At 49.7% G+C, this 26039-nt stretch overlaps 1 protein-coding gene across 1 annotated transcript in view; it reads right to left on the bottom strand.

Annotated features, from left to right (window-relative positions):
* The window catches only part of IGDCC3 (immunoglobulin superfamily DCC subclass member 3), a 100085-nt gene extending 77691 nt beyond the window's left edge, over positions 1 to 22394 (bottom strand). The window contains exons 1-2 of the mRNA XM_063412752.1: positions 22154 to 22394; positions 12048 to 12353 (exon numbers count right to left, since the gene is read on the bottom strand). Coding sequence (XP_063268822.1) covers positions 12048 to 12353; positions 22154 to 22220 — 373 coding nt within the window. The 5' untranslated portion in view covers positions 22221 to 22394. The remainder of the gene's footprint in view (positions 1 to 12047; positions 12354 to 22153) is intronic.
* Between the last annotated feature and the right edge of the window lie 3645 nt (positions 22395 to 26039).

Here is a 26039-nt window from a genome sequence, read left to right as displayed (position 1 = left end):
ATGAAGCCCCAACTTCCAGGATTTCACAGTTCTGTCAACCTTAGCTCTCGTTATGCTAAAAGCGAGATGTTTTCAAGCTTCTTTTTTTCTCACGAATCACAAATGCTGGGAACATTTTTTAAGTGCATCAGCTAAAAGTCAATAGGCTACCTAAAGGAAATAATAATTTCTTATTTTTTAATATCAAGAACCCAGAGCAAGTGTTACGATTTTGGGAGCGAAGAGACAGCTTAGACCAGGTTTTTAATGCTGGAAGCTGTCAATACAGAACATCATTTATTTTCCACTCATCCACCTCACTTCTCCTACTGGAAGCAAAGCAGCTCCCTAGAAATATTCCACCTATGAATTTCACAGCATGCCTCGGAAAATCAAAACGCGAAGCCTTGGCGTGACGTCTCAAATCTCTGCCATTCAACAGCTGATCATATTTTCCCTTTGAGCTGCACCAGCTGCACTCCACCGGCACGCCTGGCTCGCGCCGGGCTGCCCGCGGCAACTTTGGCATCCCGGCTTGAAAAGACATTTCCTCCCAGGCAAAGGCTGTGCCTAGCCCTGGTGCGCAGGGGGGATTTTTTCAGTGCTTGAAACACTAATAAGAGGAAGGGATTCCTCGTGTTTGGCCAACATTTCCTTGGAACTGGGCTCTCCATCTTCCTTCCTGAGCTCTTTGTGTCGGAGGGCAAGAGCCATTGTGACACAGGTGCTGCCCAGCTTGTGACCTCAGAAGGATCTCCCTGCAGCTCTCCTGTGCTTTGGGGTAGGGAAACCACCAGCCTGAATTTTGAAGCTGGCAGAGCACCTTGCAAGCATGAAACCTCACCCCATCCCTCCTGTCTCCCTGGGTCCTGCTGCAGATTCTGCAGGCTGGACCAGCTCCTGGCTGCTTTGCCACGCTGCAGCCAAGCGTTGTCCTGGCCTAAGGATGAACTTGTTGCCATGGCAGGAGTCGAGGCATGCGCTGCTCTGCCGGCATTGGCGGCGAGCGGCAGCTCGGAGCACTGGCTGCTCCGCCACAGCGGCTTTTTGTTGTTCTTTTCTCACAGTGCACCCATCCTCTCCCCATGCTGGAGCAGCCTGGCAAAACCCAGCTGACTGTAAAGCACAGAAGCAGCGTGGCTGAGGGCCCAACACTGCTTTTCTCTGCTGCTAACTCTGCCTCTTCCCTCCCTGCTGCAGGGCACAGCCGATGCCATGGCACAGGCAAGATCCCACTGCAAAGATAGGACATAAAAGGGAGGACAAAGTTTTGAGGCAGGAGCTCTGTCAGACAGAGAGGATTTTAAGAGAGGGCAAATAGCATCACTCCAAAAGGAGGTTGTCCCCAGCTAATGCATTTCCTCACTGCTGCTGGAATGTTTGCACAGGACAGGCTTAGTTTGGCTGCCTTTTAAAGCTCCCTTACAGCTTTGATTAGCCTTGCTAAAACTAAGGGCATCTCTCTTTCACACACTAATTAAGGACAGGCTCAGAAGAGGCTGGTATCCCTCATTGCTGCAGATTTTAACAAGAAGAAATACAAAGGTAGACTTAAAATTAAAAGCAATGCTCCTTCCTGAGCAGTGGTTTCAGTGCCTCGGAGATTACAAGCCAGCCCCGCTCTGCGTGTCAGCAAGCCTTTCCAAAATAATGAGCTTGCTTCCGTCCCAAGCAGCTCCTGTTGCACTGCAGAAATGAGCAGAAAGGTATTATGGGCTCACACTCACCAGATGGATGTCCTGCTTTGTTCTCCACTTACTGAAAACCCTACACATACAGTTTGGATTATCTTCATTGTAATTCTAATCACCACCTCTCTGTTAGGGAAGGAGGGAGAAAGGGAGGGATCCTTGCCTCTGTCAGGAGAGCTAATTAAAAGTTGTGAGTCATCCAGACTTCTCCGCACATAGGAAATGCTTTTGGAAGATCAGGTAATCTCTCATTCTTGGAAGAACCTAGTTAGTAAAAGAAAATTTAAGCAGGCTCCCCTTGGGCAGGGAGCTGTAGGAGAACAAATCCATTTTCCCCACGGGATGCAGCAGGGCGAATCATCGAGGTGCTTCAAACACATGCAAACCACTGTCTAAAGCAGAAAGGCTCATACACGTTTCCCAGCACAGCAACGTAAACGCCTCCTGTGCACCCACACCACACCGGCTCTTAAAACTCCTTCTCTAAGAGGCTTTTACATATGAATATATATGGTGCAGGGACTTCTGTTTTCCCATGAAAGAACTTCTGACCCCTCTGGCTGGTTCCGGGATGGTTGGGCACAGGCTCAAAGGTCTCAGAAAAGTCAGAGCCAGGAGGCTCATGAAAATCGACAGCTGGCAGTGGCGTGAGGTCCACGCAGTGCCCCAACTCCTCAGCCCCGATTAGGCGCAGAGCAATCAGCACCGAGCAGCCGCCCGCAGGCACCCGGCCTCGCCGGCCCCACTGCGGTGGGAAGGAGCTGCCTGTGCTGGTAACGAGCTCTGACAGCCTCAAGTGGGGTGAGGGCCCCCTGCACCAGCTTGGCAAGGACAGCGTGCAGGAAATGGGCCCCCAAACCCAATGGGGACTGGAAGATCTGGGGAGGACCAATGCCACCATCCCTGATTCCGAGAAATACCCAGTTGCCTGAGATCAGTAGCGGGAGTCAGGCTTCACAAGGCATCAATCAGCACACTGCCTTGGCCAAACAGTCAAGTCTGGATCTTTAAGTGTAGCACCCAGACTCCGTATTTAGGATTTTGAGCACTCACTGTCATTTAGAGATGGTGGGTGCCTGCAGAGCTTGAGCTCTTGTGAAGGTCTACAGCACCTATGGATGTCCCAAGAAAGCTGTTTTATCTTTGGTCATTAAAAAAAGCTTTAAAAAGAGTATTATTTCTGCTGTCATCTTTCCAATGGTCAGTCCAGCATGTGAAGACTTTTTCTTCTCTTTCTCCTCCCTTTTTTTTGACAGATAGTTCAAGCTGACCCCCTTGGGGCCCTGTCTCTTTTCCTGAGCATTAGAATCACTAATGAAAGATGCAGTCAGGACTTTCCCTCCCGCCCCTTTACATGTTGCCGTGGGAAACTGTGGTGAGCTGGACACGGATGCTGCTCTGAGGAAATGAAGTGCCTTGGCAAGCGCCCTCTCCTCGGACAGAGCTGCCATGCTGGGCCCAAAGGGATGAGACTGCACTGCTTGGCCAGTCAGGGCAATGTCACCACAAGAGCTCAGGACAAGAGCAAACCTCTGGACTGAGGCTGAATGTCCCACTGCCCTCTGGGGAAGATGCTGAGCTGCAGGGAAAAATATGTTTGTGGGCAAACACCAGCAAATAAAAAAGGAAAAATGAGACGGACTGCTGCTTCCACCTGATCATCTTGGAGATTTGCTCGGTACCATAAATCTGTTTGGATTCAAATTAATTTAGGCTTTGCTTCACAGGAACCCCAAAGGCCCTGAAGAACCTCTTGGCAAAAGAATGCTCCAGCTGATGTTCCTACTTTTTAACCCAAGGCACATCCAATCAAAAATAGACACAATTTTACCAAAGCCATCAAACTAATTTTAACTGGCACAGCCTGGGCACCTGGACATTTGCAACCAGCCCATCCTGAACACACATTAGCCCTGACTTTTTATTGTATGTGAAGGCATAGGAAAACTTGAATCACACTTCTGCAAGACTTAGTGAAGCCATGAATCAAGCTTGTGCAGTCTTGGTTTTCCTTGTCCTCCTTTCTGAATCCATGACATTCTCATTGATAAAAGTTCACTGTGTCCCTTCCCTTTCTGACCCCTCCAAATCAGCGTTCCTCTGAGTCTCAGCAAACAGTGCAATCCTTGGTAGGCTGAGCTATGTCTTGGGATGAAAATGGGCATCATCCCGCCCACTGAGCTGGGCAGGGAATGCCAAGCACTGCACTCAAAAGCCACCAGACAACCTCTAAGACGAGCAAGGCGATTGAAGAAACACAAGCTCCTGTTCCTGGCCAAAAGCATCTCACAGGGATCAGCCATGACTTGATCTGGCAGGTTTGCTGTCCCTGTCCTTCCCGGGCACAGCAGGCAGGAAAATGCTTGGTTTTTCCTTGATGAATAAGCACAGAAGAATCGATCAAATGCAGCAGAGTACAATGCTACAGCTGAAGTATGCACACACTGAACTTTTCTGCTCCTGCAACACCGCCACTCATTTACACACCAGCAGTCTAAAACTATCTCTTTTGTACACCCAAATTGATCCTCACTCTTAATTAGTGCTCTCAGTTGCAGCAAAATTTCATTTGTTTCTTCCAAATGTGGCCTGATCCATTGTCCCTCTCCCTTGACCTGTGAAAATTAGTCATTGAGCTCAGTGACAGTGGTAAGTGCAAAATGCAGCATCAAAGGGACATAATGGGGCCTCTTAGGACTGACAAAAAAACACCATTAATCAAGGCATGCTCAAGAGGCATGTGAGTGGCGCAGGAGTGCGGGTCCTCCCTCGGAAGGCGGGATGCAGAGGGATGTGTGGGTGCAGGAGAACCCCCCCTGCCCCAAGGACTGAGTCTGCCCAGACATCCAAGCACTGCTACTTCATGGGCAGATGGTCTTTGTTCTATATGTCCCAGTCCCAAGAATTTGTGCACCTGCTTTCCAATAGAGGTTACAGAGATGCACTTTTCCAGGCTGCTCCTTAGCTTGGAGAGCAGGAATGAAGCTCATCTTTAAAATGCTCTTTAAAACCCTACTTTAAGTTTGTCTGTGGCCCCTACTCTGTCAGGAGTGACGTACAGGATGCACACCAGATCAGGAGGGAGATGTCAGCATCTGTTTTTCCAGAGCAAACACAAGAGTCTGCAGATTCACAGAGGTAAACACATGACACTGTCCATCCAGCAGCACCTTGCACTGACTCCCTTCTGTGATCCCAGAACTAAGCTAAGGGGGAAGACACAAACCACACAAACAGACCAGAGAGGTGTGGTGCTGGAGAATTATCCCAGGGATCAGGACCCAAGAGACCTATGGACACACCTGCACTGGTACAAAGATAGGGCAGCCCTGCAGTCAGGGAACCAGCAGCAGCTGAAAGGGTAAGGGATCAATTTTAGCACGTCTGGCAGAGAGAGTTTTAACATCAGAAAACCAAAGCAAAGAGGTAAATCTCTTCAAAATTCCAACCTCAGTAGCAAACTGTATGTTTAAACCCTCTCCTGCAAATCCATGTCATTAAACAGAATAACTTGGACTCAGCAAATCCAAATGACTCTCACTTTCAAGGTCCTGCATTCAGAAGCCCACAATGGAGAACAATGAGGTGGGGAAAAAGCCGAGGATCTTGACGCCGCATTCAGGAGGCCATCTGGTCCGGCCAGCACCGCCAGCGCTGGGAACGGGCAGCATCGTGGGTTGAGATTTAATCTGAGCCACTTATTGGGTGACCTCAGGCGAATCGTTTGACCTCCTTTTGCCTCAGTCAACCCAACTGTAAAATTGGGTTTAAAGCAAGAACTTCTCTGAAAACCATATGCTGTGCCTAGGAGGAGTGGGAGCAGAGCCCCTTCCCAGCAACAGGGCTGCCATGGTGGGTAGAGCCAAAACCAGAGCGGAAGAGGAGGTGCACAGAGCTCAGATCCAGCATCCCTTGATGTCAGGAAGCTCTGCCTGATGTCTCTCCCAGGTCCCATCCTGCCAGCTCTGGGAAAGCAGTTCTGGCACCTGTGCAGTGACTCACCCATAAGAAGGGATCTGTGAGGCCTGACCTCACTCATATCACTACTGCACCCAAAGGCCCCAAACATTCAAACAAGGTCCTCAAATCCCAATCTCAATGGTTACTCACTAGATCAAGAGCATTGATGGCTCTGGTCAAATGCCCCACAAAATTGATTCTTACTTACAGTCTTGCCAATGAACAGTGGCAGAAAGGCAGCTCCTCTCTCACCTGGGCCCCAACCTGGCCCCAGCACTGTGCACCCCTCAGAGAGAAGCAACAGCACAGATGAAACACCATGGCCAGCTAACCAGGGTCCCTGGTAAACACAAAACAGCAGCAAAAAAGGTGTTCACAGGAGTGTGCCAATCATGGCACTGACTGTAAACACATCCTGGGTTCAGAGAAGGGAAACTGAAGCACAGCAGGTGCATGGATGTCACAGGTCTCACCACAGCCAGCTGGGACCCTTGTAGGACAAAATGAGACTAAAAGCCAAATAAGCAGAGAGCTGCCCTCCTGACTAAAATAACACAGGAGAGTGGCCCGATACTTTGAGGAGAGGCTGGAGCAGAGCAGCAGGCAGAGGGATGAGCAGGGTACAAGCACATGGGGCTGGGGACTGTGCTGTCCCCACAGGACTGTCCGTGCAGGTATCAGAGAGCTTCACCCCGTGTTAAAAAAGAAGCAGAGAACTGCCTCATACTGCAGGTGCAGGCTGCAGGGATGTCGGAACTTCCTCAGCTGTGCTCCAAGAGTTAATTGAGACAAATAACTCAACAGTGCTGCCATTAATGAAATTCTTCTGATATATTTCCCCTGAGCTTTCTATAAATGACTAAGTGACATTACTGCCTGCAGTGCGAACCCCCTACATGAGAGATAACGCTGCCGGAGCTAAGGTTGGCACATCCACGTTAGAAGCCTTGGAAAGAAGTGCAAGATGATATTTAAATAACTATCACACTGCTAAGAAATGAGCAGCCAAAAGAAATATGGTCTTATAATATGCTCAAGTCTCAGGATGAATCCTGGCTGTTACACGCAGACACTGAAATGTAGTGGGTGGTAAGTGACAAACTCTTTTAATCCTGCAAATCTAGTAAAATTCCCAGTCAAATCTCTCCAATTTTCCCCTGGTGACTCTTATATTTGTACATTTGTTTTGCAGCACACACTGGGCCAACTACTGCAACAGTGCAGATGTGAGAGGCAGTGTCACGTGAACCAGCATGTCCTGGGGGCAGCCAAAAGAGCTGATGGAGGAAAATAACCCACTCACCCATCATATCCATCTCCTGGAAACCTCTCACCATCTTTCTGCTTTACTTAATTTCTTTTGCTTTCCTTTTTTTCCTTTAGTAATTCCTCATGGGTATTTTTCCCCTCTGAGATCAACTGCTGTAAGCCCAGAATTTGCTCTGGGCTTGCCATAAGCACTCAAAGCACAGACAGTATAGAAACATCACTGGCTGAGCTCTTCTGCTAAGCATTGGAGAAGAATAAACACATGAAGAATAAAAAATATGAGCAGAGCCACAACAGGGGGAAAAAAAATCTTGTTTACAGATGGAAGAAACTTGGCATGTAACATGAAGAGTTAAACTGCAATAAAATTCTAATGACCATTCACAAAAAAATTCCTGGGAGTAAAAGGAAGATGTCTCCAGAGCTGTAAGTGACACCAGGGCACACCTTTACCTGCAGCACATTTTGCACCAGTGAAACAAGGAGTCACAGAAGTGTCCCACCTCCAACTGTAAAAACAGGTTAACTTGTCCTAAGCACAAGCCATAAGGTAGGGCTCTGCTGACAACGCAGATGCTGTACAGGCACAAGAGAAACCAACAAAAACCCATGTGTTTAAGGTCTGCCTTGACGTTTTGAGCTGAGACTTGCAATCTGCATCCCAACAGTGGCATTACCCAGGAAATACCTTGGTGACAACTTTGGTGCCACCTTATTTAAACCTTAATTTAAAATGCTAACTTCATAATGAGTGGAACAAAACTGTGTAAAAACATTTCCCACTCTAATCCTGGTTTGATCCCCCCCAGTATGGCCTTCTTTTGTAATTACATCCCTTTGTGATCTCACTCTAATGCCTTGTATTGTGACCCATAAAATAATCAGCCCCCTTTGTCTCTCCCTAATCCTTTTAGACTTCCTTCTTGTCTCTACACTCTTATAAATGCTGCCATTATTTGGGCTCAGCAGCTCTTCCCACCACCCCAGAGCCTGGAAAGGGGGCTGCAGGTTAAACCCTGAATATATTCTGTGCAGAGAAGCTGAAACGATGGGAAGATCTTTGCTGCTTTAAAATCCCTGTGATTCCCAACCTCCTCCCCTAGCCACACAGCTTGGCAGGGAAACCAACCTGCACGTTTGCATATGCACAGCCCTTTCCCATTTCTGTATCTTGCTGATGACCTGAACACCTTTGGCCTCCAGGTCACAGTGGCCAGTGTGTTTGTGGGGACAGCATGCTTGTCCCCAGGCTGGGCGAGGGGAGCTGCTGCTGCTGTCTGCAGGGATCGATGCAGAGAGGAGTCACAACATCTGCCTTGCCCAAGCTATCAATCCTGCCCTCCTGCTGGCAGGGGAAGTGCCATGGACAGCCCCACACAGTGGGATGGAGGAGCAGAATTTGGGACAGGATGCAGAAGGAAAGGGGGTCAGAGAGAAGAGAAGGGCACAGGGATGTGTGCTGCTATGCTTAACTACAAACCAGTCACCCTGCAGCAAGACAGAGTGAGGAAAATGTCTTCACAAGCTCAGATCTGTCTAGTTATTATCAGGTCCTACAGTACTTCAAATACTGGGCAGGTCCAATTCACCAAACTTCAAGAAATCTCTGGCTCTAAATGGCACCAGTTTAATTCCCCTCTTTCCTTTTTTTTTTTTTTTTTTTTTTTTTTTTGAGATTCAGATTAAACAGGCAAAATTGCTACTCTCAGGCTGGATATGTGCAGAGCCTGATCTGGTACCCAGTTTGATGGTGATTTCCAATTAGTGGTAACTGCTTGTTATTGAGTGATATAATCAATGGGTCTTACTCCACTGGCTGGGCTGTGATTTATGATGATGTAGAGCCAGGTCCATCAAATTACAGCATTGGCAAAAAGGGCTGGAAATGCCACGAGATGACACAATGAGAGCAAGTGAGGCCAGGTTAAGCAAAGGGTGGTGATGAGAAAAAAGGTAGCTACGTTCTGGGGAGCCCACTTCCTGAGGAGTGGACTCTGGATGTTACAATTGCCCAGTGGTATCTTCACCCACAGAGAGCCAAAGCATGTTCAGCTTCTGGCATGCACAGGGGAAATCCAGCTCCTCAGAGACCTGTGAAAACACAGCCAAGCAGTGCCTCCAGAGAACACTCCGACTATGAAACTGATTTTAATTAAGACAGCTCGGAGTCATGCAAAACTATGAAACTGTCACTGAGAGACAGAAAAGATCTGTATTCAATAACCTGATCAGATTATAAAAACATGTTGCATTCCACAACCTTTTAAACTAACACACCAGGGTTTGAACAGACACAGAAACAGCAACTGAAAGAATTCCAGCCGGGGTGTTAGGCAGAGGGTAGAAATGCTGAGGGCCTCCCCACTCAGCTCAGTCACACGTATGCTTCTTGCACACTCGTTCTTGTTCAAAAGAAAGTTACACTACAAAAACATTATCAGTGTTTTTAGCACCTGACCAGCCAATCCACAAACCAGCCAAGGTCCGCTTCCTTCCACTGAGTATCTTGGATTAATAATGGTGACATACAGAAACACCTGAGAATTTAATGAAATTAATTTAATGAGTTAATCTTTAGGAGGAAGAGCTTAAGATGCACCCTCTTGGTGAGGAAACTGCCAGCACCTTGAGCCCATCACGGCCGCACGCGCAGCGGCTGAGAGCAGCATATTCTTCCAGTTAAATTTCACTCAATGCCAAGTGTTGAAGTAAATTTGAAACATAAAAATATGATATCCAGCCCACATTTCCTGAATGCAAATATGTACATTCCTCCGAGCCAAGAAGATTATATTCCAAGCAATAATACAAAGCCAGGGTCTGTAACAGTGATATGAGACTAACAGCCTGCCTTTGAAGACAGCGAAAAGTGCAACAGAGCTCTCGAGGGGCTCCGCTCTGTCAGATCTCTTTTATTCCTCAGTAGCACGGCCTTGATCAACTTTCAAGATTTTTGTTTGTGAAAGGTTTTTATTTCTCCTTTGCTTTTGTGTTCAGATGTCAGGCTTAGAGGGAAGAAGAGATCAGCACTGGGATGAGGTTTTACCCACGGGCAGTATTTACTCTGCTCCGCAAAGGTCTGCTTAGCGCTTGGGTTTTTTCCCCTTCCAGGCAGCCAGCACCCATTCCTTCGATGCAAAGGTCCCTAAAATGGGGATAATTGCCCTTCTCCTTTGACTTGCTGATTGGGACTTGGAGCAAGGAAAATCACTATCTCTTTTGTGTAACCACCCTGAGACTTGGGGGCTTAGGGTACAACTGTGATTCATTCTCAGGAGATTTCATCTACGATTAAGCACAGTCCTAAGTGCAAGTGTGTGTTCCTGCGGCTCAGGCACAGCAGGGGAACTTGCCCTGAGCAGCAGGTTACATTTGCCCACAACATCCTGTTTTATTCCCATTATCTGAAGGCACCTGTGGCATCAAGACCAGGGGCCCCCCTGTTTGTGCTGGCTTCACCCAGACCTTTTCTCAGGGCTGGCAACAAACCAAGCCTGGCGCCAGAATAGAGTCCAGAGCATTTTCAACACGATCCCGTTTTCATTTTGATTCATGTGAAACTATGGCTACAAAAGGAAACGCTATTCAGGGACACACAGCACATCACATACATATTGATGCAGGAGCCAAGATAACAGTGTTTATTGACAGTCCACAATCTCAAAGGTAATTCCTCTGGCTCTCATGTCTCCAGTTTACAGGTCCAAGAAGTTTGGCATTGTGCTTTTGCATAAGTCGGCTTCCAGCTCATAAATGCCAGAGCCATTCACCAAAAGTGCTCCAAGGTTTAGCACCACAAGACTGACAAGTTTGAGATCCAGCTGCTAATCTGGCACGGCCCCAAAGCCCTTGGCTCCTGGACAATGTCACTTCTTACACTCCTGAAAAGCTAGGTTTGCAGATGGCCACTTCATGCACTTGGGAATTGTTATACACGAGGGCTGGAGTGTTCCCTTGGTGGGCTGCCAGCCGGCCCTGGCACTGCGGGGAGCGGGCGCAGACGTTTCAAAAGGCCCCTCAGTTTGGGAAATGCAGGCAAGACCTCAGTCCCAGACTCTGCCTTAGGTTTTTCTTGCTTCTCACCAAAAAATCATGGTGATATTTGAAATTGCAACAGAAGCATTACTAAGTGGCTTGCACAGAAAGAAGAGCAGTAGCCATCTCCCAAACAAGTTGGAGAATCCTTCAGCAAAACCTAACAAACCAGTGTTCCGCCAGGTTTTGCAGCCATACCACATACCCATCCTCACACTCACACAGAAATTACATCCAGCAGCAATTCTGATTGAATGAAAAAAGGATCAGTGGCTGCACTCCCAGAGCCCCCAGACAGTCTGTGGGCAAAGGGGGCCAACAACACAAGAGGGGCAGAAACCACCATGGACCCCCCAGCTCTGCCATCAGTCCTGGGACAAACACCAACCAACAACCAGAGCTGACAAGGGAGAACCAGGAGATCCAACAGGAACAACTGCTCTGGCCAGAGCAATGCAATGGGCTAATGCCAGGTAGCGTGCAGAGCCGGAGTCACAGCCTGCCCTGGAATTCTTCCTCCCCCACCTTTAAATTTCATTCCCTCATTGGCATTTTCATCTCTGTCGTCCTCCAGGCTCCCCCATCAGACAATCTGTCTGGTGTTGTTAGCCTTGCCCCCAAAGGCACTGCCACGTCGGGTAGTAAATAAGACCTTGCTGCCTCCACACTGCCAGCATTAAATAACAAAATGAAAGATACCATGACCTTCAGGAGGTCTTTGCCTATGGTTTAGGAAGCGCTGCCTGCCAAGCAAAGCCCAGCTGTGCTGCACAGCAAAGGGGCTTCCAAACTCACCGCAGGAGATACAAACCACAGACTACTTCACCACATGATTTTAATGTAACTTACACCTCCAATGCAGAGAATTTGCTGTTAGAAGGTGGTTTTTAGTTTTCTACCCAAGAGAGCTGGTGAGCTCTTCTTTCACACATGGACAGATACACAGATTAGATGCCAGCCAGATTTCGACACCAGCTCCAGGGTTTTTCTCTCTTCCCTCTCTTTAACATGAAAACCCAGCACCCACCACGCTGCCCTCCTGCTTCCCAGCAAAGCCAGTGCCCCTTGTGGGATTGCCCTGTGAGGTGGGAGAGGCACAGTGCCTGTACTTACTCGCTGCCTGAATCTTGGCCTTCCGGCTCACCACCAGCCCGTAGTGGTTCTGTGCCATGCAGTCGTACTCGCCCTCATCCGAGGAGCCATCCGCCCGCAGCCTCTGGAAGCGCGAGACGTAGAGAGACCCGTTGGCCAACATAAAGGCATTCTCACTGTCCACGATCATCACGCCATTCTTCCGCCACGTGATGGTGATGGGCTGGATGCCCTCCACCTGGCAGTAGAGGATCAGGGGTTGCTCCTGCACAGCTATCTCATCACTAGGCTCCACAACGAACGCCAGCTCGGAGGAACGGCCAAAATCTAAAATGAAGAGAGGAGGGCAGAGTTAGCAGCATGTCCAGGACGAGCAGCAAGAGTCAACCACTATAGCGGAAACAGGGGATGATGGAAACATTTTGGATGTGCTACAAAGTGCAGCTGTTTCAGAGAACCCAAAACCCAAGGGCAGTCTTTGCCTCCCAAGACTTTACTCTCTGAACCTCACAGTGCAATTTCTTACAGCACAACCACAGGCAAAGTCCTTCAAGGCTGCCTTTGGAGGCTCCAGGCAGGCACAACCCCTCCAGCAGCTTGCCAAACCCTAGCTCCACTCCATACACCCCTGAAGATTGCCTCTTCACCTCGCAGGTTGCAGCATTAGACAATTAAAACTTGCACAAGCATAGGGCGTCAGCCATTCCCAGCCCAGGAGCAGAAGTGCACAGCAGTGCTGGGAAGCCGTTCTCCTCCCCACATCACCAGGCAGAGGGGCTGTGCCGTGCCCCAGGCCCGTTTGCAGCACAGCCGGCGGGGTGAAGGGGGGACCAGCAGCTCCCGAGTCAGACCATATTGCCACCGGCATCTTCCCGACACTTCTCCCGCTTGGCAGAGCAGGAGGCTGTTTGCCTGTCACTCGCAACACCGTGCCCTTCTGTCGCCTTGGTCTCTCTCGCGCTGTAACAGGCAAAGCATGGTGCTGTTCAGCCCTTCATGAAGAGCAAGTTAAGCACCAAAATACAAATGCACAATGCTCAGGCTCAGCCACACAAAAGGTTTCTTGCAAGGCAATTACGCTAAACGATGTCCGCGAGAGATAAGTTATTGCAGAATTTGTACCAACAGTAGGCAAACCCTCACTTCCCATCACACAGATACATCCTAATTTACTTCTTTTGCCAACAGAACGTTTAAACGCTTCCTCTTTGGCATGTTATGCTTCACTTGGTCACAGCACACCTTTTGAGGGTATAATTTGCCCTACAGTCAGACACTACGGAAGATGACAGAACTACTGCTTAAAGATTGGCCAAAATATACGCAGACATGAAAGAGAAAAAGAGACCAAAAAACAGGAGTTACATAGGTATTTGAAGGCTGTGAATGCAGGGATGGAGTTGAACTGGGTTTTTTAAACAAGAGCAATGGTGAAGAAATTCCAGCAGAGTAAGAAAACTGCAGTTTCATCCAAATATGGAGAAAGCCTTTCTAACAGTTCTCTTGTGCATTGGCCCTTCAGGGGGTGGTTTCCCAATCTGTGATACAGCCTCTTTCCTCTTTCACAGGCTCAGGGGAACCAGCTCCACAGACACTTACAGGATTGGGATGCACACAAGCAATATCTCTTTGGCAAACACCAGCCACCACACAGGCTTTGTAATGCCTCCCTCATACAGACCCCACCAAGGACAGGATCCCCCCACATCAGGCTCAAAAGCAGGGTGGAGGGCAGACTGTTAATGCATGGTAAGAATAACAGAGATGAGAAGAGGCAGTTACAATAAAGAAAGAGAAGAAAAAAAAAGTCTGTCTTTTCTGCTCTGCAAACCCAGGGAGATTTTTTTCTTTCTTTCTGTAAATCCCCACTGCTTTCTACGGCAACTTAAATTGGATTACGGGGGATAAACATTGAGTGCAACCTGAGCCGAGGCAGATGGACGGAGCAGACAAAGCAGTGGTACTGCAGGGCCAGGCCAAAGGTACTGCCAACAAGGTATGAGTGTGTGCAAGGAATGGACAAACCCCACTTAGTGACAGGCACCTAAAACACACACTTTATTAACCCATTAAGTCTTAAAATGTCAGGCTAGCTCCAGCCATCTCGGTGATCTATTGCTCACTGTGACTCCTTTTTTATGAGATAGCCCTGGGGTCCTCTCAGCAAGTCAGACTGCAGCCAACACAAACCCATCAATTACTTTTTTTTGGTGAAAATTAAGGAATTAGATGAATGCTCTGCATTTTTCTGCAAAGTGGCCAGAGTCTCAACACCATGCTGGGGCCCCATTCCCTGTGTGGGTGCTCTGTTGAGTTAGGTAGGATAAGGACCCTTGCATCCTGATACTGAGCCAAGAGGGACTTTTGACTCCAGAAAGATTGAAGATTTCAGGATTTAGCCTAATGCACAATCAGAAAAAGAATCCATAATTAAATAAATGCCCCATATTCCCCCAGCACCCCTGTACTCTTAGATAAAACAGCTTATTATTATATGTACAATAAAAGGAAGAATCAACATAATTACATGCCCTTCCCACAATTGCTGTCATTATAACAACCATCATTAAGGCCTGTGATTGGAGATAATCATGTTTGCCTCCATAAACATTCGGTCTGCATCTTCACTCCAGGCTGCTCGAACTGCAGGAGTGACGACGCTCGTAATTAGGACTGGGGCCCTCACACACTGGAGTGGGGACGGACACTGGTCCTGGGGTCTCCTTGGGCTGCACTCAAGAGCAGGACTGTGCCTTGAGGCGTGACACTGTGCAACTGGTTTGTAACCTGTAGACACCTTGCAGTGTCCAGAAGCACCCAAATTCCGGCTCAGCTCAGGTTTTTCTCATGGGATGCTTATCAGACCTTGAAGAAATCCTGCTGCCTCCTTCCTGGAGCTTCAGGGCCAGGTGACCAACTAACCAGATGTGTGAGGAAAAGCTAGTTCACTCCATCTGGGGATCCGGGAGAAGCCAAGCTCTGTCTTTCACCTGTCTCAAAGGCAGACTCTAAACACAGAGCCCTCTTTTCCTGGGATGCTCAGGATGAGAAACAAAGGGACAGATGCTCCCAGAGGAATCTCCATGGTGGGACAAGAAAGTTCCTGGTGTTTGCTCTAGAGGTCAGCTCAGAGGAGCCAGAGGGAGAGCAGAGACAGGATAAGGGGGCAACAGTGGGAGAGAGAGACCCAATTCAATCAGCATAAAGAACTGATTGCAGTTAGCAGTGAGACACAGAAATGATGTTGCAAAGTTGGAAGTAAACAACACTCCAAAGGCACATGGAAATAGTAAAAGTGCAATTAATTGAGAGATAGCAAGAAAATTGCTGAGGCTGTGCACATTCACTCAGGGAGTCTGAAAGCCCCATCCCTCTCCAACAGCTGGCTGGCTGCATATCCAAACCCTGTAATCCCACACAACATCCCAGGTACCTCCCAAAGCGAGGCAGCATGGCTCACAGGCACTCCCTGCTTGAGGCAGGAACTGTACAGCTCTGCTCGTGGCAGCTCGAGTTTGCATTTGGAGCCAGGTGTCAGGCAGGCAGCTGAACAGCCCGCTTGTCTCGACACCGGCAGCGCGCAAGGGAAAACTGCTTTGCTTTCTGCAAAGGGATGGAGGGAGGAAGCGTGATTAGCTCTGACATAAAGGCCACAAGAAAATTACTGGAATCCTCATTCTACAAGTTTCCTTTTGAGAAACATTTACCATCTCCCTGAGCAATATAATATGTGACTATATGTGCAAATATTTAACAAAAACTACTTCCCCTATTGATCAAGCAGACAGGCATACTCAGAGAAACCAATTAGCACTTGTGCTTTTGAACCAAGAGATTTATTTAGCGCTGAGAGAAAGAACTCCGAATTAATGGGAAGCTTAAAAGACACTTTGAAGTACATTTAAAAAAAAAATAAGTTTAATTATTTTTTACTTGACACTGTGATTCACATTCAGGGCTTCAAAAGAACTTGCTTATACCCCTGTATTGTCCTTTTCCATTTGGGAAACACGATTTTGGCTTTCCCTCCTGTGCTTCAGTGACTAATCTCACCACTCTAATTAGCGGTGACATCCATAGCCAAGGACCTCAGTCACATCCTGGCTCATCCTCCTGGACCCCATCCAGACCCGCAGCCAGCAGAGCCATCCCTGCCCTGGGAGCACGCGGGCCCGACAGATGAAGCCTGTATTATTACTCCTGTTCTAGACAGGGAACATTAATCACAGAGAGATGAAATAAGCTGCCAACAGCCCGCTCTGAGCTTGTGGCAAGGTGAGATATTGTGGGAGCAGTTGGGTCCACCCCACTTTTCCTGGTGCAGCATCATCAAGAGCACTGCTGGGGAGACTGAGGTAGCACCAGCTCCCTCCTCATCACACCAACAGCACAACATGCAGCTGCAAATTGCCTCACATTGGCACAAATTTGCCCCCTTCTGATTTACTGTGTTTATTCCCAGCACAACACAGCCTAAATCAGCAGCATAGCCACCACCAAGGATAACCACTCCAGTCCTGCTCCAATAAAACCAAAGGAAGATGCACAGGACCAGAGGATTTTACAGTGGGATTTTATAAGTGAGTGTCAGGACCAAAAACCTGGATGCAGGTTGGGCTATGCACATGAAAAATAGCTCCTGTTTTTCCAGTGGTGGGTTATTTTTCATTCAAATCCTTCTGCAAATGGGAGGATATGGAAAGAAGAGATATATGGATCTGAAAGATGTTCTCCAACAGATTATAACAAGCTTCAGGCTGATGAAATTGGCAGCCTAAAAATCCAGCTGGTGCCCTCTTAAATCTCCTTGAGCCTGACCCAGACCCTAAGGAGAAAAGCAGTGCACTGCAGTAAAGTGCAAATTGGCTCTTTAGGGCATCCAGAAAATTTACATTTAAAGAAGAGGAGAATAGGGTGTAACAGGCCCCACATCTTGCTGGTAGTAAAGTTTACTAGCTCAGAATTTTTTATTCCCTTTCCTTTTGGACGGGAGGTTATATAAAGCGGTTTTTCCATCAGGGAGCATAAACCACATCCAGTCGTTAAATGATTGCAGGAGGTCTCTGACAGGGATAACACAACCTCTCAGCCACCTGACGGAGAGCCCAAAAACACCCAGCATCACTGCCCTCACTGGGGACACAGATTTAAGCTGAGGAAGGCAAAGAGCCTGAAAAGCCAAAGAAGTTGCCCCAAATAATTTTCAGATGTTTGAGATCAGACTTAGCAAATCCCAGGAGGTCACTTGTTGAACACTGTGGAAGCTGGAAGCATTCACAGTACAAAGAGCCTTTCTAGGACAAGCTCCAAGTCCTTGTGGGCTCCCCCATCCCTAAGGAAGGCAGGATAAAACCTGTTGGTATAGCTGGAAAGGGCAAAGACCTTTCCTGAGCTAATTACCCACAGTAGCTCCATCCACAGCAAGGCATCCTGAGAGCACGGCAGCAAGCTGGGCGTAGGATGCGCTGTTATTTGCATTCCCCGTGCATTTCACAGCCCTGACCAGATCACAGCCTCACTGCAGAGGGCATCAGCGGCACAGACACAGAGCAGGAAACAACACGCACAAGCGGAGAGCGAAGGCACAGCCAAGTGGGAAATGCTGTGCCAGAGCAGGGGTTCCCCAGCTTCAGCTCCCAAGAGAAGCTCCAATGTAGAACAGGGCTGGTTCATTCCCTGACCCTGCAGGAAAGCATCAGGGAGATGCTGTCCCCGCAGCAGGGCCCTTGCACAGACCCAGCAGGAAGTGGACTGGCCACTCAGTGAGTGATAGTGCCCATGGATCAGAGATGGTGGCAGGCACGATGGCACAAGGCTGCCAGAAGAGCCACAGGAGCCTTGGCATAACAGTGCCAAACCCCACCAGCCAGCACAGCCCTGCCACCAAGCCCTTGAATTTCAGCTTGAGTTCTGGCAGGCAGGGATGGCATGCAAGGCAAGGAAAGGAAAGGTATTTCTGCAGGACGAGAAGTTAGTGGGCACATGACAAACTTTGAAACTCTTAATTTTATCCAGGGGATTCAAAGCAAACTCAGCACTCTCTCCTCCCTGCCATCCCCTCTGCCTTATCACCTCCCACCCTGAAATTCAGGATGGAGGAAAGCATCTCCTTGCTCTTCTCAGGGAGCTGAGCACTGCATGGATCCCTCCTCACTCCAAAACCAGCGCTTTGAAACACGAGCTCTTCTCTCTCTTTTCACATACTCTCAGGTTTCAGCAGCAACGACCCTTTTGCAAAAGCATCTTCACAGCTCAGCAGAACCATTCACCACCACCCGCATCCCCTGACTTGCCATCAGCTTCATCAACACAATCTCATGTGCAAGAACAACAGAAAAACCAGGCAGCAAATGCTTGACTCTGCTCTGAAACTCTGGTTTTAAATTACCAACACGGAGCAGGTCTGGGTTGTTAAGTGACTGGGCTGCTCTTGAGTGGAGGGTGCGATACAACGGTGACATCTGATATAATAGCAAGGCCTGATCAGTGTGCTCTGCGCTTTCCTCATGCACTCGCCTATTTGCCTCTCTCGTCTCTTAAAGTGCAATTATTGACATGTTTGCCTCCTTAACCATCAGTTTTATATGCTTGCCAATGACTCCTGAACATGTGTAAACAATTATTTTTATTTTCTTGCAAAACCAAAATGTTGGATATTCTTTTGGATAAGCAGACTCGGGTAGATTTTCATGAGCCCTGCTACATAATTTATTAGTTTCTAAACTCTGTAAAACTAAAAGCTCCACTAAAGTTCAAATAAGTTTGTGATTTCAAAGTAATTTTGAATGGACTATTCCTGTTTCTGACTAATGTTACTGGATTGATTTAAATGGGAATTCTTAATCTGCAGAGGGAGATTCTTGCATTGTTTTGTTAGTTAAATAAAAGGACAATATCGTGGGCCAGAAGCCCAGGAGTGCAAAGCATAAAATATTGTGGGGGAAAGGGACAGAGAAAAAAGCATCTGTCTCAGATCTGCTGCAGGCTGCAAAATGAAGTACATGGTCTGCTCATCCCATGGCTTTGGAGCAGAGTCTAAGGTCTGTGAAGCAAGGGGCTGGCATTGCATGGGGTCACTGCTTGGCACTTCCCATGCTGTGACACAGGACCCTTGAGAAACAAGGAAATCAGAAATAAAAAAGTTTAGGCAGACAGAAAGAGGGAGAGCCATTCTCGTTTGCACAAATAAAATGAGAGCAGTTTTGCAGCTCTTTGCCAGGCAGTGCTGCTGAGCTGCTCCAAGCTGACAGCACATGGGCCAAAACTTGGATTGAACAGGATGGAGAGGGGAGGGGAGCTAGGCTGTACTGCTGGATGTGGGACTCTGCCCAGATCCTCTCCCCTGGAACCCTCTGCCAGCTCCTAAGTGAGCATGGAAACTTGGTCTGTGCCAGATCCAGAGCCTGACAGGTAACAAGAAGAGGCGCAATTACACCAGCTTAGTATTTCTAACTCCCTTCGCAGGGGGTAGTGGGCCAGATCAGAAGGGGGCAGCTTGTCCTGTTGCCTCTCTCTCACGTTGCTTTATACACTTCCAGAGTTTACTTTTGGCACCATGATGGCCCCACCTCAGTGCCACGGGCACAGGTGGCTGCACACTCACACCCCTGTGCCAGCTTTGCCCTGAGCACACGTCCCAAAGGTGGTGCACAGTGATACGGCTGTGGGACTGCCCCATTTCATGGGCTGCCTGCTGCCTCCACGCGGGAAAAACACGTCCTGGGATTCTCCTGTTGAACCCCCGAGAGATATGAAGCCCAAACGTGGGCTTGAATTTCACACTGAGTCTCTGAGCCTTACTGGGGAAATGATACCTGATACTCTCTATGTATATTAAGAAAAAAGACAGGGTATTACACCAATTTAGTAGAAAGCAATCCTTTTTTTTTTTTTTTTGCGTCTGAAAAAAGACAACAAAGCCATACAGAGCAGAAATTAGTGAAAGCTTATAGCTTCAATAATTTAGAAGTTAAGCCTACTTAAACATAAATGACGATGTTTAATTCCAAGGCTGTTGTTACTGAGCAGAGCCGGGAGCCTCTCGTATCCTATGCCTGCCTTTGAATGCCGGGCTCAGCAATAACAGACAAAAGCTGTCCACCACCCAGAACAAAGAGCTTCAGGAAATTAAAAAAAAAAAAAAAAAAAAAAAAAAAAGAAAGAAAGAAAATACTGTCTCGCTGCTAAGCCCACTCTCGCACGCTGACCAGCAGCTCCCAGTGCCTGGCTCACAGTCGCCAGACCAGCATTTTGGGGGGTTTGAAAAGCACAGGGCTGGGAGTGGAGCATCGTGTCCCGCACAGCGCGGCACCGCTCCGCACAGCATCCGTCCCCGCGGCGAGGCTGCTCGGGCGCTCATTGACACCGACGGGAGCGTTTATTAAACTCAGCAGCGCGCACAAACACGCTACTCGCTGTTAACCACGGCGAGAGCACAGAAATCCACCGAACGGGGAGGAAAACCGTCAGAACCAAAAAACTTTGAAAGTGCAGCCAAACACTCCTCAGCGGGGCCGGCAAAACACACCCCAAAGTCAGGAGCCACTGACCCAGCAAGGCACAGCATAAACAAACACACAGGGCAATTTGGACAGCAGCAGGCGATAACCTAGACACAAATTCAAGTTGCTAAAGTTTTGCTTTCAAGTATTCACTTCTTTTGCTTTCCTCTGTCCAGGCGGAAAAAAAAAAAAAAAAAAAAAAAAGAATAAGAATACTTTTCAAACCATCCTCATTGTCCTACTCAGGAATCTTGACATAATAACAAGACCTGTTTCACTACATGCACTTTACAGATTACTTCTATTTTCCGCGAGTTTCACTGGCGTCTCCTCCTCGCGCGGTTGGACCACGTGGCGAGATTTACGATACGGCTAGCCCACAGCCTTGCTTCCTAAACACCCTAGCAGCTAATCTTTGATAAATCTAACACACACTTTTCCCCCTCTGACCATGCTGGGCTGCTTACAGGGCTTTTTAAAAATAATTCATAGAATAAGCACAGAATGGTTTGGGTTGCAAGAGACTTTAAAGACCATCTCATTCCAACACCCCCGACATGGGCAGGGATACCTTCCACTAGCCCAGGTTGCTCAGTTCCTACTTTTCCTTATCTTAGAAGGCTGTTAAGAGAGACTAAAACAGGACGCACACGGGTATTTTGCTGCAGAACAGCATCTTTTTCAGATTAGAGCCCTGCTTAAGTAGCATCACCGGTAGAAGATAAACACTGCCATTTATCCACAGGACATGTGCACAGTAGGTCTAAGGAAAGCTCCCTTTGATGTTTTGTAGTCCGGCCCTGGTCCGGCGGGCTGTGTTACCGAAGTGGACAGAGCTGGTGTTACAGGAGAGCACAATCTACTTGTAGGTCTGAAGTTGCTCGCCCTCATCCCTGCAACTTGCCTCCCCACCTCTCTCCTCTGTCGCTATTGCCTTTGCTGACGAACGCGACGCGTCCGTCGGGCGCTGCCTCCCGCTCCCACCGCGGTGACGATCCCAGCGGCTCCTACGATCCGCGCACGGGTGGATGGCCATCCACGCCACTGCCCCGGCAGCCACCACACCCCTCCCCAGCGCCACCGGTGGGGGCTCGGGCTCCGCAAACACCACCGACCCTCCCTAGAGCCCCCCGCACAGGGGGTTTCCAACTGGAAGCACAGCTTCTGGGGAGCACTTCGGGATCTCCGCGGATGAAGGAAGGCGCTGGATGGGCTGGTGCGGGACTCCCCAGCCCCAAGCCACGACCCCTGCTAGCCGTCCCGGAGGAACGCGCCCCGTTCCCGCGGAGGGATGCTGACCCGCGGGGACCCCCACGCCGCACCGGCGGACACACGCGGAGCAGCTCGGCCCCGTTCAGCCCCGGCGGCGGCCCGGGGCCACGGGGAAGGGCTGAGTGCGGGGCTGCGAGTGACCGCGGACGAGCGAGGGGAACAGGGACTAGCGGCGGGGATGGCGAGGGACAAGGGGACGAGCAATGCCCTGGCCACCTCGGGGGTGATGAGGGAACGCTAAGTGCTGCAAGGACGGACGGAGCGGCCGCGGGGAGCGGCGCCGGTGCCGGGCACGGCGGCGGCAGGTCCGTGTCCACGCTCCCTCCCGCTCCCTCAGCCCAGCCCGGCTCTTACCTCCACGGCAGACAAGCAGCAGCAGCCCCAGCAGGCAGGCGGGCAGCGCGGAGCCCGGCGGAGCCATGGCATCCCGGGCGGGCGGGCTCGCCTCCCTGCGCCCCACGGGGAGGGAGCAGCCCGCCGGCAGAGAGGGAGGGAGGGGAGAAGGGAGGGCAGTCAAGCGAGAACCACCCCCAGCTGCGGGGCGGGAGGGAGAGGGGGGAAAAAAAGGAAAGGGAAAAAAAGGGGAAAAGCGGCTCTCAGCGGTGCTGCCCTCGGCGCGAACACGCCGCCGCGCCGGGCGGGCGGGGGGCGGCGCTGAGGGAGCGGGGCCGCCGGCGGGCGGGGGGCGGGCGGGCAGCGCCTTGCGCCATCTTGCGCATTCGGCAGGGCGCCGGCAGCGCCGGCCGGGCTGAGGCGCCGGGCGGCCCCGTGAGGGCAACTCCGCGCCCAGGACCCGCGGGGAGTGTGCAGGGACCCTCAGGGATCTGCCTTCACCGGAGCCCCCTCACGGCGCTCCCGTCACAGAGCACGTTTCAAAACCCACTCACGGGTCGAGTCTCACAGATCTTCCCTCATGCGTTTCGCTTCCCAGCGCGCCTTCGCGTTTCTCCCCTCAAAGGAGCTCTCTCTTCAGAACCCCCTCACGGGTCTCCCCTCCCTGGTGCCACTTCACGGGGCTCCCTTCACAGGGTTGCTCTCACCGGTCCCCCCTCCCGGGTTTCCTCCACACCGAAGCCCTGTCACTGGTGCCCCCTCACGGGTCTCCCTTCACTGAGGCAGCCCCACAGGTCTCCCCTCACCGGAGCTGCTTCAGGAGTCTCCCGTCACAGGTCTCCCCTGGCGCGTCTCCCTCACCAGCGTCCCGTCAGGTTTCCCCTCACGGGATCCCTGTCACCGGAGCCCCCTCACAGATCTCTCCCCTCACCGCTTTCACTTCCCGGGGCTCCCTTCACGGAGCTCCAGGGATTACAGGGATACATCAGGGGCTTCCCCTCACCTGCCTCCCCTCACTGCGGCAGCCTCGCAGGAACACAGGAGAGCTTGGCTTGTCCCACCTGTGTGCTCGTGATTTTAATGCTCTCCCAAGTGACTCACCTGAGTCAGCAATGCAGGTGTTGGACCAGCCCGCTCACCGTGGCAGAGGCCCCAGTGAGGAAGGACCCAGTAAGGGATGAGCCTGCTCCTAAATCCTGCCACAGCAGGTTAATTTTTCTGCCCTCCTGGCATGAACTAAGGATAAAGTGTCCTTACATGGCTCTCAGCCCCTGTGCCCACGCAGTATTTTGTGCCTTCCAACTGATCCTACCCTGTCCCTTGGCCCATGTTCTCTACAAACATAACTCATGTCACCACCGCCAGCAGCAAAAGCCATCTCTGCAAGGACAGCTCAGTGTTTTGTGGTGTTTGCTTGGCAAAAAAGAACTGAAATGAAATAAAAGTTGATCCTAACGAATTTCTTTCTTCAGACTAAAACCAGATTTTGTGGACTGGGTTACTAAACCCTGTAACCATTCCTGGCAATCTGGTGAAAAACCCTTTGTGAAGAGGAGCAGTGCGAGGCTCCCCTGGATGGTGCACCCTGAGTGTGTCAGAGTCTGCTAACAAGGAAAGAAGACGTCACTACATCTGCTCCACATTAAAGCTTCCTTCATTTAGTGGAGGGTTGAGCTGTATGATGCTGCTTTCGCTGGGGAAGAATTTGCTCTGGCTCCGCCAGCCTCTCGGTAACATCTGAATTTCTGTGCTGTCCCTGACCTTTTGGCACCAGCCGTGCTCTTGCTCCGACTCCCTGGCTCCTGCCATGGGGCCCCATCAGCGTTTCTGTAACGCTTGAAGCCATCATGGACTTGTGGCTGCTGTCACTGAGGATGGCTTGTGGGAATTAATAATTCCAAGAGAAATTGAGCACTGTGTGCTTTACAGGGCTGCTTTCCCTGTGAAACGCAGATTTTGTGTGCTTTTTCTGCCAAGTGCCCTGGCAGGACCCAGGGGCTGGGGGAGGTAGGTGCATGTTTAGGGTATTACCAAGTTCATCCCAACATCTTGCAAATGACACTGGTGACACATTCAGAAATCATCAACTGCTGCCAAACAATAGGACTTATATGAAAAACCATAAAAAATTTTAGGGAATAGGCAGGTTTGGGGCTGTTGGAGCCACCTAAGAGCAGGAATTCAGAGCACTCATGTTTTTCTATGCTCCGTAAGCATGAGGGCTTAGAAAAGTTGCTTTGTACTGGAGGCAGGAATTTGCTTATCACACTGCGAGCAGAAATCAGAGCCTTTGGAAAAGCAGCAGGGTTTACAGGAGCGACAGTGTCCAGCCCAAACTGAGGCTCCAAACCTTTCCTGCAGAGCAGTCAATAGGTCCATTCCTCCATCCCTCTTGCTGCTGAGGGGCACAGGATCTGTCTGTCCATCCTCCAGGTTATCCTCCAGGAGAGCTGCCCTCCGAGGGTATCATTCACCCCTCCCTCCTTGCACAGCAAATTTCCATCAGCTCCAATCGTGCTTCTGATTTACACCAATTAACTGCAAACTGAGGTCCCCAAGACACCATTAGTAGTTTCAGTGGATGAAGTGGGAGATTAACTTGTCTGAATTCACTCCATTTATTATTCTATGTGTAATTGTGGTTACCCTGCTCGCTAACAGCCTGGCAGCTTTCCTCTTATGTACATACATGTGGGGTTTTAGCATCTCCTTCATGGTCAGTGAGCAATGGGGAGTGGGAGCCAAAACTGCGACACCCACTTTGAGGCACTGAGCCCAGAACCATGGCAGCAGTGGTGGGATAACCCCAGGGGCTGCTTCTGGAAGCTGTTTTCCTCAGCAGAAGCTGTTTCCTCTGTGTCTGTTGAGAATCTGTGAAGCAATCCTGCCCACCTCACTGCCTCACACGGCCCCTTGTCTCGTGCTGTGCCACGTTCCAGAGGGCTGAGCTGCACTGTAGTGGCATTTCCAGCTGCATCCTTGCAGTGTGTCGGGGTGATAAAGGTTGGGAAGAGAAAGAAACACAACCAGATGCTTTTTGCTTCTCTCCTGTAACTGCTGTGTCCAGCCATCTCTGTCATCCATTCCATCTCCCCATGCCTCCTCTCAGCAGCCTCCCATCAGCACCCGATGCTGTAAACTGCGAGCTGCAAGAGTGATTTGCAGTCACCCATCACCCCCTCCAAGGTCCTTCCTTGCTCGTTTGTGGGGTTACCTATCATTAGGAGAAAGACTCATCAGAGTTACACAGTCTGACAGAGTTCCCTTTAACCACTATCACAGAACACTGCTAAGTGCAGATTTATTACCTCTGTAATGCAGATAAAATGAGATTTTATGGCTCTGTAGTCGTGGCAGCATAAAGTAATAATGGAAACTATGTACTGAAGTAGGGAATGCATCCCAGGAAGAAGAGAGATGCACAGGAGGTTAATAGTGTGTCCTTGGGCACTGGCAGGTATCCTCTCACCAACCCTGCTGGACACAAGCCACTGAGTGCTCAGCCCAGTGTGTCACCCAGGAGAACTCTTACCACTCATCTGCTAGATGCCTCTGCTTATTTTTCCCATTAAAAAATTCCCCAGAAAGATGAAGCATGAAACTAGACAAATATTTTTTTCTTACAGGAATCAGTTCAAAACTGAGAAAGGAGCAAGCATCCAGAAATGCCTAATGAATCCAAACTCTGCTCATGTCTGAAATTCCAGAAGAATCCCTAAGGAACCAGGTACCTACAATCATCTCACAATCCCAACCTTCAGAGATGAGCTCTGGTACTGAAGTGGTGTGAGCCTGAATGCTGCATTCTGCTCCCAGCACTGCTCCTGCCAGCGAGGTACAGCCTCACACAGCTGAACTGTGAGACAAGTCCCACTCTTTTTTTGAAAAGTTTTTATTAATAACCCAT

This window comes from Prinia subflava, chromosome 15 (assembly GCF_021018805.1).
Source record: "Prinia subflava isolate CZ2003 ecotype Zambia chromosome 15, Cam_Psub_1.2, whole genome shotgun sequence".
Lineage (NCBI taxonomy): Eukaryota > Metazoa > Chordata > Aves > Passeriformes > Cisticolidae > Prinia > Prinia subflava.
This window is presented reverse-complemented; position numbering and strand designations above follow the sequence as displayed.